The sequence below is a fragment of the Lycorma delicatula genome, chromosome 8 (assembly GCF_047948215.1).
Source record: "Lycorma delicatula isolate Av1 chromosome 8, ASM4794821v1, whole genome shotgun sequence".
Taxonomy (NCBI): Eukaryota; Metazoa; Arthropoda; class Insecta; order Hemiptera; family Fulgoridae; genus Lycorma; species Lycorma delicatula.
This window is the reverse complement of record NC_134462.1, coordinates 7,669,524-7,681,729: the sequence shown is the minus strand read 5'-3', so window position 1 is coordinate 7,681,729 and position 12,206 is coordinate 7,669,524. Positions and strand designations below refer to the sequence as shown.

Genomic DNA, 12,206 nt, shown 5'->3' with positions numbered 1-12,206 from the left:
AAGAGATTAATTTTTTAATTTATAAAACAAAATAATTTAACAATTTATATTAAATGAGTTTTTTACTAATATGTTTTCTGAAGTATCAAAAATATAATCAGTGGCAGTTGTATTATGTTGCATTACTGTTTTTAATAATCTTTGAATATTAAATAAGTAATTACCCAGTCCGAAAGGTATGAGCCATTTATCATTTTTAACTCTTCCACTTGAATCTAAAAATCGTTCTGGTCGGAATGTTTCAGGATCTCCCCAGTGGTCTGTATCCATGTGAATGCTGAATAGACTTACTAAAACTGTAGTGTTCTGTGAAAATAAGAATGAAAAGATTTTGTCAGTTTTTAAATTCTTTTATTATTTCTGCACTACCCGAGTTTAAAGATGAACTAAACTGGATTGTAGAATAGGATCCTTGTACACAACACTAACAATTATACAACCATATTTTTTTATTAATGCATTTAATATCGTATAAGTTTGTTCTTGATGACAGAATGTTTTGAAAAGCACAACTGCATCAAGCTTTTCCCAAAAGTTTTGTAATTTTGAAACAGAAACATAATATAAGACAATGTATAAACTTTGTTGAACTTCATTGGAAAACATTAAAATTTAATAATTAAAGATTTACTTGAATGACTGTCTGTAGAATAGCTGATGACATTAATTTTATGAAGTTTCATCACAAGAAATTTTAGCTAAATATCGTGATCATAATAACCGATGATAAAAGCCGGGTATATGAGTAAAACCTAGAACCATGACTGTCATTACTGTAAAAGTTTTCAAAATTTCCTGGCCCAGAAAAAGCAAGACAATGGTGGTAATGCTTACAGTTTTCTTTTTCTACTGTGGAGTTAAACATACATACTGCTCTAGAAGGTCAGACATTATCAAGAAATTCATCATTTGAGTAATGCTATTTTCTGTTTAATACCAATCATGAATTTATAAATTTGAAACTACATTATGACCTTGTCCTTTCTAGCTAATTTTGTCATTTCCCAGATTCATTGAAAACTTTACACTGATTATTGGCCATGTGATTTTTGTTTTTCCCTAAGCTTGAAGTGCAATTCAAGAACCAAGAGGACTATATAAAACAGGTGAATACCATTCTAAAACAAGACTTCCAGGTATTTTTTTATTTAATGGAGAAACACAACGTTAATTTTTTTGAGTCAAGGAATGTACTTTGAAGGAGATACTATAAGTAAATATGTGAGATTTTTATTTTTAAAAAAAATCCTTAATTCCCTTCTTTTTTTTTGGTTGCTGATTTCTCTTCATATTTTTTAATAAAAATATAAATTGTTAGTAAAAACCTTAAGTCATTAAGAATTTTTCAATTGTTTATCAGCTATAAAATGTGAAACAAGATATAAAAAAAAACAGTTGTGTAGTTATTTTATTAGAAAGACTAAGTGGCACCAAGGCCAAAATAAGTATGTTAAAGTGAATAAAATAAATTTATATGGTACCTTTGGTATAAAGAAATCATTTATTTTAACATTTTTCTTTGCTCTGTGAGGTATAGTGGTTGGTGCTATATTGCAAAATCTCTGTACCTCCATTATTAGTGCTTCCAGATAATTTAACCTGCACAAAAAAAGGAATTAATTGTATAATGATTAATTTTTGTATAATCTATCCTGTAAATCTCATAAATTACACAACTTGTCTTTAAAGTCTTTACCTTATTAAGCAAAATTAATATTAGAAAAAGCTATTATACACAGAAACAAATAACATGTGATGTAGTGAAGTAAAATTTATACTGTTAGCATATAAATAACCAAATCTTATCTTATCTTATCTTGTACTCCCTCCATGGCCTGGAATATGTAACTAATATTAAATTCTTTTCTATCTGTCCAATCCATCTATTGGTAATTGAATCACTGATAGAATCGTTTAATTATCATGGCTATGTGACATCCTGCTACAAATTGCCTGAGATTGCAATTCATTCACTCAAATTATTAAAAAAAAAACATGCATGATTTTATGGTGAGTTTGGTAAAAAGAAGGATCCAACATCTATTAAAAATGAAATGTTTAATTTAGATCTATTGCTTACTTTTTAAATGATAGAATAGGGAACAAGATTTGGATAATATTACTTTGTATTGTCATCCAAATCTTGATGTAGTTAATCTCTTGCAGGTTTGTTTAAATGAAGTTGCTTGTGTACAACAAAAATGGGGAAACTTATTTCCTTATTTTATAAAATTAGGAATCCCAGATTAATATTATTTATGCTATATTGTTTAGGATACTTGTACATATAGACACACAAACATCCATCTGGCAAAAATAAATTTTTTGGACTTGGGAGCATTAGATTAAAAAATGTTTCCACAAATTTACAATTTATTTAAATTTTTTTTTTGTTACTAATTATTTACTTTTACATTATAGCTATATTACCACTACAGCTTGGAAAGTAACAAAACTTCAATTATACAGTATTTTCACTATATTCTTTTATTAACAAAATCATAAGAATAACATTTTTACGTAGAAACAAAAAAAATTATGTAGGCGAACATACAGATTGGCCTACATGTCTTATCTATATCGTTGGACCCTGTTGACTGATTATCTTCAAACTTTGTAAACAGGTAGGTACTACGCTAAGTAGTAAAAGAATGTATAAAATTTTTTTAAAAACTGGAAAAAGGAGTGGGGCTGTTTTGGTTGAAATAAAATTTGAAATCTTTACTGGTGCACTAACAAAAAGTTTTTCTTACAAAAGTTGAAATTTTTTTTATCAAAATCACATAGTACCAAAAACTTTTATTTATTGTTCACCCCTTTCAAAAAAATACTGTTTTTTTCTTTATTTTTTAGCTAAATCTTGCTTTAAAACAGACCTTCAAACCACTATAAAAAGTTTTGGCCCATCCCACTACAAAGATATGTGGTAACAGAAATATTCTTTTAACTTTTTTTTTAATTTGAATCCATTTTCCAAGTTACCCATTGCATTTAAAATGTTAATTTTTTTAGTGTATCTTGAAAATAAAATTAGCTAAAAATGTTCACCCTTCTAGAGAATTACAAGTTAGTTTATTTAGAATTATGGCTGTATGTTTGTATTTTTTAAACAATCTGTAAAGTTCTTTATTTAAATTTTCACAACTTAGGGATTATTTTCTTAAAAATTAATTTTACTTAATGCTTCCCCTTGAATATGGGAACCCCAAAATGAAAAAAAGTTTCTTTTTTACTTCTTTCAACTAAAAACCGAATTCCATAATTTGTCCAGATGTAGCCAGAAAACTTATGCAATTCATTGTCAGCTTTTTTGTAGATCACCCTTCATACATTTATGTTAATTCAAAACTGAAGCAAACTGTCCAATTAATGTGTTTATCTAATTGTTAGCATTACTTATGAAGTGTTATCAATAACAATTTAAACGTTTCCCTTACCTTCTGAAATACTCTACACCTTCATGGAATATTATTGTTTACTCATAATATATTTTAATAAAAAATAGAACCAATAAAACTTTAGATGAAGTACAAAGTGATCTTTTCAGTTAAATTGGCTTCTTTAATTCTGTAAAACTATCAACCATGTGAGATTAAAATGTTCTAAGTACTTGATCTGCTTTTGCTATTCTAAGTGATCTAACACACAGGCTTTCTCAGGATTAGGAATTCATAATCAATTTTACATAATTACAAACCCGATTTATTGAAATTTATGCTTTTGTTTACCAGAAACAAAAGTTTTTTTTTACTGTTAATGAACTATTACTTTTTTTTTATAAAAGTTTCAGAAAGAGGAGAAATGTAATCCATTATTTATTTTTCGATAATTTGTAATTTGAATGAAAGGGCTTGTACTTACTGTAGAATCTTAGTTCAGAAATAACTACTCATAAATATTCACAGCAGGTTGTACCTACCTGTTTCTATCTTTTAATGTTGGCACTGAACTTTCCTGAAAAATTTTGTCAAGTTCTTTTTGTGCTTTTTTTTGAATAAGTGGGTATTTTATTAACATTTGAATTAAAAATATTATTGTATTTGTTGTAGTATCTGCTCCAGCCATAAACAAATCCAGTAATAAAATGTGAAGTTGTTCCTCTAAAACCAAAGACATATTGAAAATAATTAATTTTGAATCACTTGAGAACAATATAATCTGATTTGAAGTTAATTACCTCAACATTAATAAATTTGTAATAAAAAATTATATTATTTTGAAAGCATTTTTCATAAACTGTAACTGTTTTATTTTTCTATAAAAATAAGGTAGTTCTACCAAACATCTATACTGTATAGGAAGGATAAGAGAAAGAAACATATTTCTATCAAACAATAATGTAGGAATAGAGTAGAATAATGAAAGGGTCATAAGTTGATAAAATAAAAATGACTTTAGATAGAATTAGAAAAACCAGAATGAGAGGAGATGTGAATCCATATTATAATTCTGGCAAGTAAGAAGCTTCAAAAGAATGCAACTACCTTAAAATGAGGAAAAAATAAAAATTTTCCCCCTAACTTTTTTTTTTATATACCTTCACCTTATCCCATGTTGAATGGGGACAGCATTTTAATATTTAACTCATCTTCAGAATACAGATAATATGTCTGTATTCTGAGCTAATGTACTTTAATAATCCTCTGTCTGTCTTTCCTTTTCCCTCCACTACCACATCTTTGCATCTTAATTTAGGTCATCTCTATTCTTTCTATCCATTGATCCCAAATTTTGAACTTTATTTACAATCTATTCTTTACTCTTTTGCTCCATATGTCTGAACCATTTCAATCTACATTATTGCAGCATCTTTCTGCTCATAAAAAAAAAGATTATCCCAAGAAAGGATAAAAAATATTATAAAGTGATGGGGAAAATATGGTAAGACTACCATAAGGTTAAAGACAAATGGTACCTAAAATATTTTAAAGTATATTATTTGAAACTCAAGAGTAAAACATTTTAAGATAAATAAGAGTTCAAATATCACAGTATATTAAATTTGTATCGGGTATTCTAAAGGAATTATAAAAATTTAATCTCAATTGTTTAGGAGTTAATGTAGAAAATAAATACTTTTTTTTTTATGGAGAAGAAAATACCTATAGCTCAGATATTTTTACAGCTATGAATTTGAAAAAAATCAAAGCATTATTTGAGATTAAAAAGTATTAACCTCATAATTGTATTGTATACCAATACTAACATAAGGTGTTAAAATTAATACATAAAAATAAAAAATTTCAATGAAGATAAATTTATCACAAAAAAGGAGCTTTGTTAAACCAGCAATAGCAGATGTAGAAATATCAGATAAACCTTGGTTTAGTAATTATGTAAGCTTCATTTGTTTGCAATTAAAGATTATGGCTATGTAATATAAAATCAGATTAATTACCGTATTGTTAAATTCAATGATTTCATTTTTATTTAAAATAAAAATCTAAAAACACCTTTTTAATGAATTAAAAATCATCGACACTTAAATACAACAGAACATAGTTTAGTACCAGATTAAATAATAATTATAAAACAATATAATGGTAGCATCTAAGCCTTTCATGCAGAGATCTTGGTCAGGCATGGTATTTTTCACATGCTATAAAAATTCATTATTATCCATCAGTAACTTCATGTGAGCAAAAGCCTGTTGTTATTGTATAAATAAATAAATATTAAATACAGTTTAAGTGAATTATTATTGTGAGTATAATTAATTATAAGACAAAAAAAATCTGATGTGTACACCACATTACTTGTATGCCTATTAAATCGCATATACACATTGTTTTTAAATGAAAAGTACATAAAATTTTATTTCATTAATAACTTCTGATGCTTTTTTTATTGCTGTTATTGAATTATATATTGCAAAATTTTTTTTACAGTCTGAGATTAATAATTATTAATAAATCTATATATTTAAATTAAAAAAAGGAGATAAAGCAGGATTTGAACCGATGTGCCTTCCCTTGTAAGATCCAAATATTTCATTAATTAAGATTTTTATTTAGCTATAACTCTGGAACCAATGAAAATACATACCACTTATGATATATCGTTTTCAACTATGTATCTTTGAAAGTTCTTATTACTGTAGTTAACAAAAAGTTGAAAATCCAAATTTTTGGTCTGGTCAATTGCAATCAAAAGGGGAGGCGCAAAAATAGATGTCATAACAGTCGTAAATCGAAAATTTTAACACACTACAGCTAATTGTTTTTGAGTTATACATATTTTACGTATTTTATACATACAGACATAATGCCGAAAATAGTCAAAATGAATATTTCCGTTGAAATCTGAAAATCAAAATTTTTCACCATCACAATACTTCCTTTACTTTGTACAAGGAAGTAATGATATCAGATTTTGATGTTTCTGTTAAAATTCCAAATCGCTATTGCACAGGATCTATGTGTAGCTCTTATATATAACAAATAAAAGAAATGAATGAAGCTTTGCATACATCTTTTGGAAGCACTTACCCATAAATCAATAAAAAAATACAGTATGTAGAGAGTAATCAATAGGTGCAGTCATAAAAACATTTAATTTAAGCCAAGGATAAATAATTCAGCAATTGTCTATTAAACATGGGATAACCTATAAAATAATAAATATAGCATAGATCGTTGGTCATAAATTTAGAGACCATCAATCAGCATCTAGAAGTCTATTAATTTTATAGTGTACTTATCTGCAACTATTCCACAGAATCCATTCCACATTTCTGAGTAATGTCTAAAGTTTGTTAGATGAATAAAGCTAAAAAGGTCAAATATATATATATATATATATTTACACACATTTGTAATTATATTGCTTGTCTATGTAGCTACTTTTAGTTCTATATACTCCCAGAATAGATTAAAATACTTGTTCTGAAATTTATTAAAGGAACTGGCCACTATCTTGTAAAATGCCTTACACCTTTTTAGTTATGTATAAGATTTACACAGCATTTTCTTGATAGCTTTGAAGAAATCAGATCACACTCAGACCATTAATACTAATAAAGCAGGATCAGTATTTAAAGTCTGAAGTTTATTAGAAAAAATCATAACTTAGTTTATTATTTATGAATGAAAGTCATATAATTATAGAATAAAACTTGCCTGTAAATTCATTTGTCAGTAATAATTTTTCTTTTTCAATTTCATGCAGAAAAGCATCAATTAAATCTCTTGTATGATTACTTTTAATGCTCTGTTTATGATTTTCGACTGTTTCCTAAAATGAAGAAAAAATCTATATTAAATATAATTTTTTAACATTTATTTGTTGATCAGTACACTCTTAAAATTTACACATTTTAAGAGTGTAAATAATTCAGATTTCATGCAATTATTCTTCCAGAAGGACTAATTAATGCAATTCCTTTGATAATGGTATTAGTGACATTACAGTTGTTAGCAATACATGATGCCCATCTTAAGAAGGTTAAAAAAAAAAATCTTCCTTAAAATAAAGTAGAGGAGGAATATATTCAATCTACAAATTATATATACTTTGCTATCTTAACGACCTTGACTAAATGAAATGCGTTAGGTTATCGTGGAAGGCTAATGTAAATAAAAAAAAAATGGAATGGTCGACCTGAAACTGTACAAGACTGCACTTCATTTACATTCATACATATCATCCTCATTCATCTTCTGAAGTAATACGTGATGGTGATTCCTAGAGGCTAAACAGAAAAAAAATCTAGTCTGAGTTTTTTGTATAAATGAAATATTTCCCTCTGTTGTAAGGCATATTTTACTGAAAGTGTACCTAAGAGGAGAGAGAATTTCTCGTTTTATGTTTGTATGTATGAAGACAGAAGATATTTCTAAAAAAAAAAAAAAATCTAATAAATAAAATGGGAATTTTTTGATGATTTTCAGACTGACAATCCTGAGCATCTTCAATGATTTGGGATTATTTTCTCAAACAGAAAACAACTTTTAGAACTGAAAATTTACTGAGACAACAGAATTTGTGTAAAGAAAGATAAGCAAGTGCCTCTAGAGAGATAGTCTTATGTAAAGATTCCAGGGCAGAAATTTAGGAATGTGTTGATGATATTTTTTCAACTCTCTTACCTGTCTATGAACTATTAATACTAATAGCCAAATGTAAAGGTGTAAGAAGTTAGAGATTAAAGAAGAAGTTAAAGATTTTAAAACAGCAAGTATTACTTTAACAGTTGTCAATTCTTTAGTAATTCTTCTGATTTTAAAAATAATGTTAAGTCTTTTTAAGAGGTAGATTTTTGTTTGCCATTATTTATTTTATCTACTTCCTTTGTTTTGAAACTATTTATTGCTTCATTTTTATTAAACATTTTTTTCATGTTAATGAGGAATGTTTATTCTACAATTTGGACAACATATAAGGTTTTATAACTGTCCCAAACAGTCTCCTTTCTACAGTGGGTAGCAATTTTTCGGTCCACTATAGAACAAGAGATTGACTAGAAGAAAGTTGAGATGAGCTGTTAAAAAAAAGAATTTTTGTTATCTAACACTATTATTAACTCTTTTTCACTCACAATTTGAGTTAAAATGTGAACCAAGGCTTTCCATTTTTAACTATCTCTCCATAATTCCTTATCAATATCTTACCAATTTCTTATCAATATCATTGCACCTAGTCATCTATTTCTTTTTATTTATTTCTAACTTGAAGTTAGTTTTTTTTTAACTTCTCCTCCCATTCTACTCATAAGCTCAAAGTATCACAATCTGTATTACTCGATCTTTTTTATTTTCCTAATCCTAATCTCTCTGTTGACTTCTCCATTATAATTTAGATTTTATAAAATTAATTTTGAAGGAGTGCTTTCTTGCAATAAAATATTATTACTTCTTCATATACTGAATTTGTTGATTAAAGAGTAGAGAAAAATATACCTTTTAAATTGGTGGAACTAATGCATTTACTTGATAAAAAATAAACTTATTAGTTGATGAAAAATAAATCTTTGAGCATAAACGTTGTCTTTTACACAACTCAATGGTATTTAGATAAAATCAGTGTTTGATACCTTTTAATAGTTTATTTGCATCGATATAAACGATTGGTTTTTAAGATAAATTAAGAAGACTCTTCTGAATGAAATTGTAAGTTATTTTCATTAACGATTTACCTAAGCTATTTTCTACATACACCCTACTTATTTTTGAATTTGATGTGAAATCCATGCTTGTTTTTTATAAGGGTTGGTGTAGTTCATTGATTCCCAAAGTGGTACAGGTGGACCCCCAGGGGTCCACGGGAGACTCGACGGGGGTCTACGTTGGCGTGACAAAAAAATGGGGGTTCACAATTCGTAAGCGGGGGTCCACGAAAATTCATCTGGTTTCGATAGTGAAGAACTAAAATGTTGGCTTGACTTTGCGTATCGATCTAGGCAGATAATGTTTTTAGAAGCTCAGCGACTGTTACTTGTAAAAATTTGCATAATCCATATTCAGTACAACGAACGTGTCGAGACTTGCAAAAAAGCGCCGCCGCTGCCGTCCGCAACGCTTGTTCAGACGTACAAAGGGACTAAATACAACTTGTGGTTTGTGTGCTAGCAATCTTGCATGAACTTGTTTGATTCTTCACTAATATAAATACGATTGCCAAGGATAAACGTTACTCATTTGTTTCCGGAATTTCGAAAAGAAAAGTAAAGTGAATAGATGTTAGCGTTTGCCAGTGTCGGAAAAAGTAGTAAGTACTTACCTGCTTTTTTGTTATACTTACTTTTATTGTATTTATTGTTTATTTATTTATTTGACAATTTATTGTACACGTCAGTAAACAAAAAATGCATAAATTACAAAAAATACGTAGGTACAAAAGGCGAGGCTTATTCCTAAAAGAAATCTCTTCCGTTTAAGGATTTATTAATTTTTGGTCTAAATTTTTTTCAGATATATAAAAAAAACTATTGGAATCGACTTAAAAACTCATCCTGAACATACCATTTCCCGGTTGTATTCTGTAACACGTTGTATATTTTCATAAATTGTACCTGTCTTTACATACTCGTAACGTGCATCAAAGTAATAATAAATAAATGATTAAAATCGCAGAGTTGTGATATCAAAATATTAGTTATTTAAAAGTATTTTCTATAAAATTTACAGAAATATATCAAAATATAATTAATGAAAAACTGTTTTACATCACATTAAAATCGGTGCCATTTTCATAAAACTTTATTATGGATCTTACCGATTTATTTCTTTTAATAATTAGAATCAGTTTGCCGCTGGTACTTTATTTCATTGCAATAATTAATTAAAACTATTCTGTTAAAATAGTCATATCCTGTTAAGTAAGACCGCCTTGAGATTACTAAAACAAAGTTTTTTTTTTATTTACCGGTAGGTAACTGATACGAAACATGGCTGAATCTAAGAAGAAATGTCGACTGTACAGTGTTGATTATTTAAAATTTGGATTTCTTCCATCAAAGGCAGACAAGCGATTGCCTATATGCCTTTTGTGCAGCAAAATTTTGAGCAATGACTCTATGAAACCATCGAAGCTCGAAGATCATCTAAGAAGGTGCCATCCTGATAAAATAGATAAAGATTTGAAATATTTTCAAACATTGAAGGAAGAAGTATGTTCGCTTCAACGTCTGAAAGTAACGATGATGGCTTGCGGGCATCGTACAATATTTCATTACTTATAGCGAAATCTGGTAAACCGCACATCATTGGAGAACAGTTAATTTTACCCGCTGTTGAAGAGGTTTTAAAAACTGTTCTGCACAAATCTCCATTTGACATACTCAAAATAATTCCTTTGAGTAACAACACTGTACAAAGACGTATTGATGAAATGAGCTCTGATATTGAAAGTTTCTTGTGTAATTATCTGCAAACAACTCACTTTTCTATTCTACTGGACGAGTCAACTTTACCTGGTAATGAAGCATTATTATTGGCATATGTTCGATTTGTTATGGACGAAGAAGTTCATGAAGTTATTCGCGAAAACTTTGGAGACGGACACTAAAAGTGAATCAATATTTAATGTCCTGAGTGATTTTTTTAACGAAAAATCAATTCCATTCACAAACGTCATTTAGGTGGCAACAGATGGAGCTCCTGCCAAAATAAGTTTGGGAACCTCTGGTGTAGTTCATTAATTAAACATTATAGTTTAAAAATTAGAAACATTGTTAAAGTAACAAATTTTGTTTTACCTTTAAGAAACTGATTAATTTATTTGTTATTTCCAAATTAAATTTATTTATTTTTCGTCCTTGTCCAAAAAATCGAATGAAAGGCATTTGGTTAAGAATTCCTCCTGACATATCTTGCATATGAAAACTAGCATGTATATAATCCAGTAGTGATAACAGTTTTAAATCATTTGGTGAATGACGTTTATCTGCTATCATTGTCCATAATGTATTAAGTACATGAACATTTATTAAACTATACAATTGTACTGGGCCATCCTGTAATTAATCAAATAAGCACATATTAATTATGATAAATGAAATGTTATAAAAATATAATACATATTTTACTGAAAAATGTATTATTAGAATTAATTTTATTCTTTTTAAGTTTATGACTAATAAATAATTATTTAAATTATAAAAATACACTTATTAGTAAATTTGTTTTGTACATTATTATGTTATAGTGTAGTATTTTACAGTTATATGGTGTATTATTATTATTAGTATTTATAGTAATATTATATGTAACACATTAGTTTTAATTTTATAGTTATATTTTTTTTGTTATATTTGTTCTAAGTTCATATTTTATGCATTACATAACTAATATTTCATAAGCTGCCAAATTCTTATGCTATTATAACTACTTCAGTCTTAAATTGGTAAAAATTAACAATTTGTTAATTTTTTGCTACCAAAATGATGATGATCTGTGGAAAGATTAATAAAAAAAAAAACATTCTCAACTACCGATTTTCCTGAATGAATTAAAATTTTCTTGAAAGATTTTTAAATTTGTGTTACTAGACTTAAAGAATAAAAACAAGTTTTATTATATTTTTCTTATTGTAATTATTTCATACCTTGCATTTTTCAGTAAGATGTACTATAAAGTTATTTGTTTCTTCTGTTAACTTTTTTTCCATTAATGTGCAGCCAAAACCAAATTCTTTCAAATGCATCAAACAAAATTTTCGTTGCCTTTGACCAAAAGAGCCATCAGTAAAAACAATCCCTGATAAAAAGG

General features: G+C 27.6%; 1 protein-coding gene across 1 annotated transcript in view; it reads right to left on the bottom strand.

The window, feature by feature from the left end:
* Positions 1-12,206, bottom strand: part of LOC142329115 (methyl farnesoate epoxidase-like) — a 37,399-nt gene that overhangs the window by 3,992 nt on the left and 21,201 nt on the right. Inside the window, exons 3-8 of the mRNA XM_075373450.1 lie at positions 12,043-12,194; positions 11,195-11,452; positions 7,119-7,233; positions 3,920-4,100; positions 1,482-1,599; positions 165-306 (exon numbers count right to left, since the gene is read on the bottom strand). Of these exons, the coding sequence (XP_075229565.1) occupies positions 165-306; positions 1,482-1,599; positions 3,920-4,100; positions 7,119-7,233; positions 11,195-11,452; positions 12,043-12,194 (966 nt within the window). The remainder of the gene's footprint in view (positions 1-164; positions 307-1,481; positions 1,600-3,919; positions 4,101-7,118; positions 7,234-11,194; positions 11,453-12,042; positions 12,195-12,206) is intronic.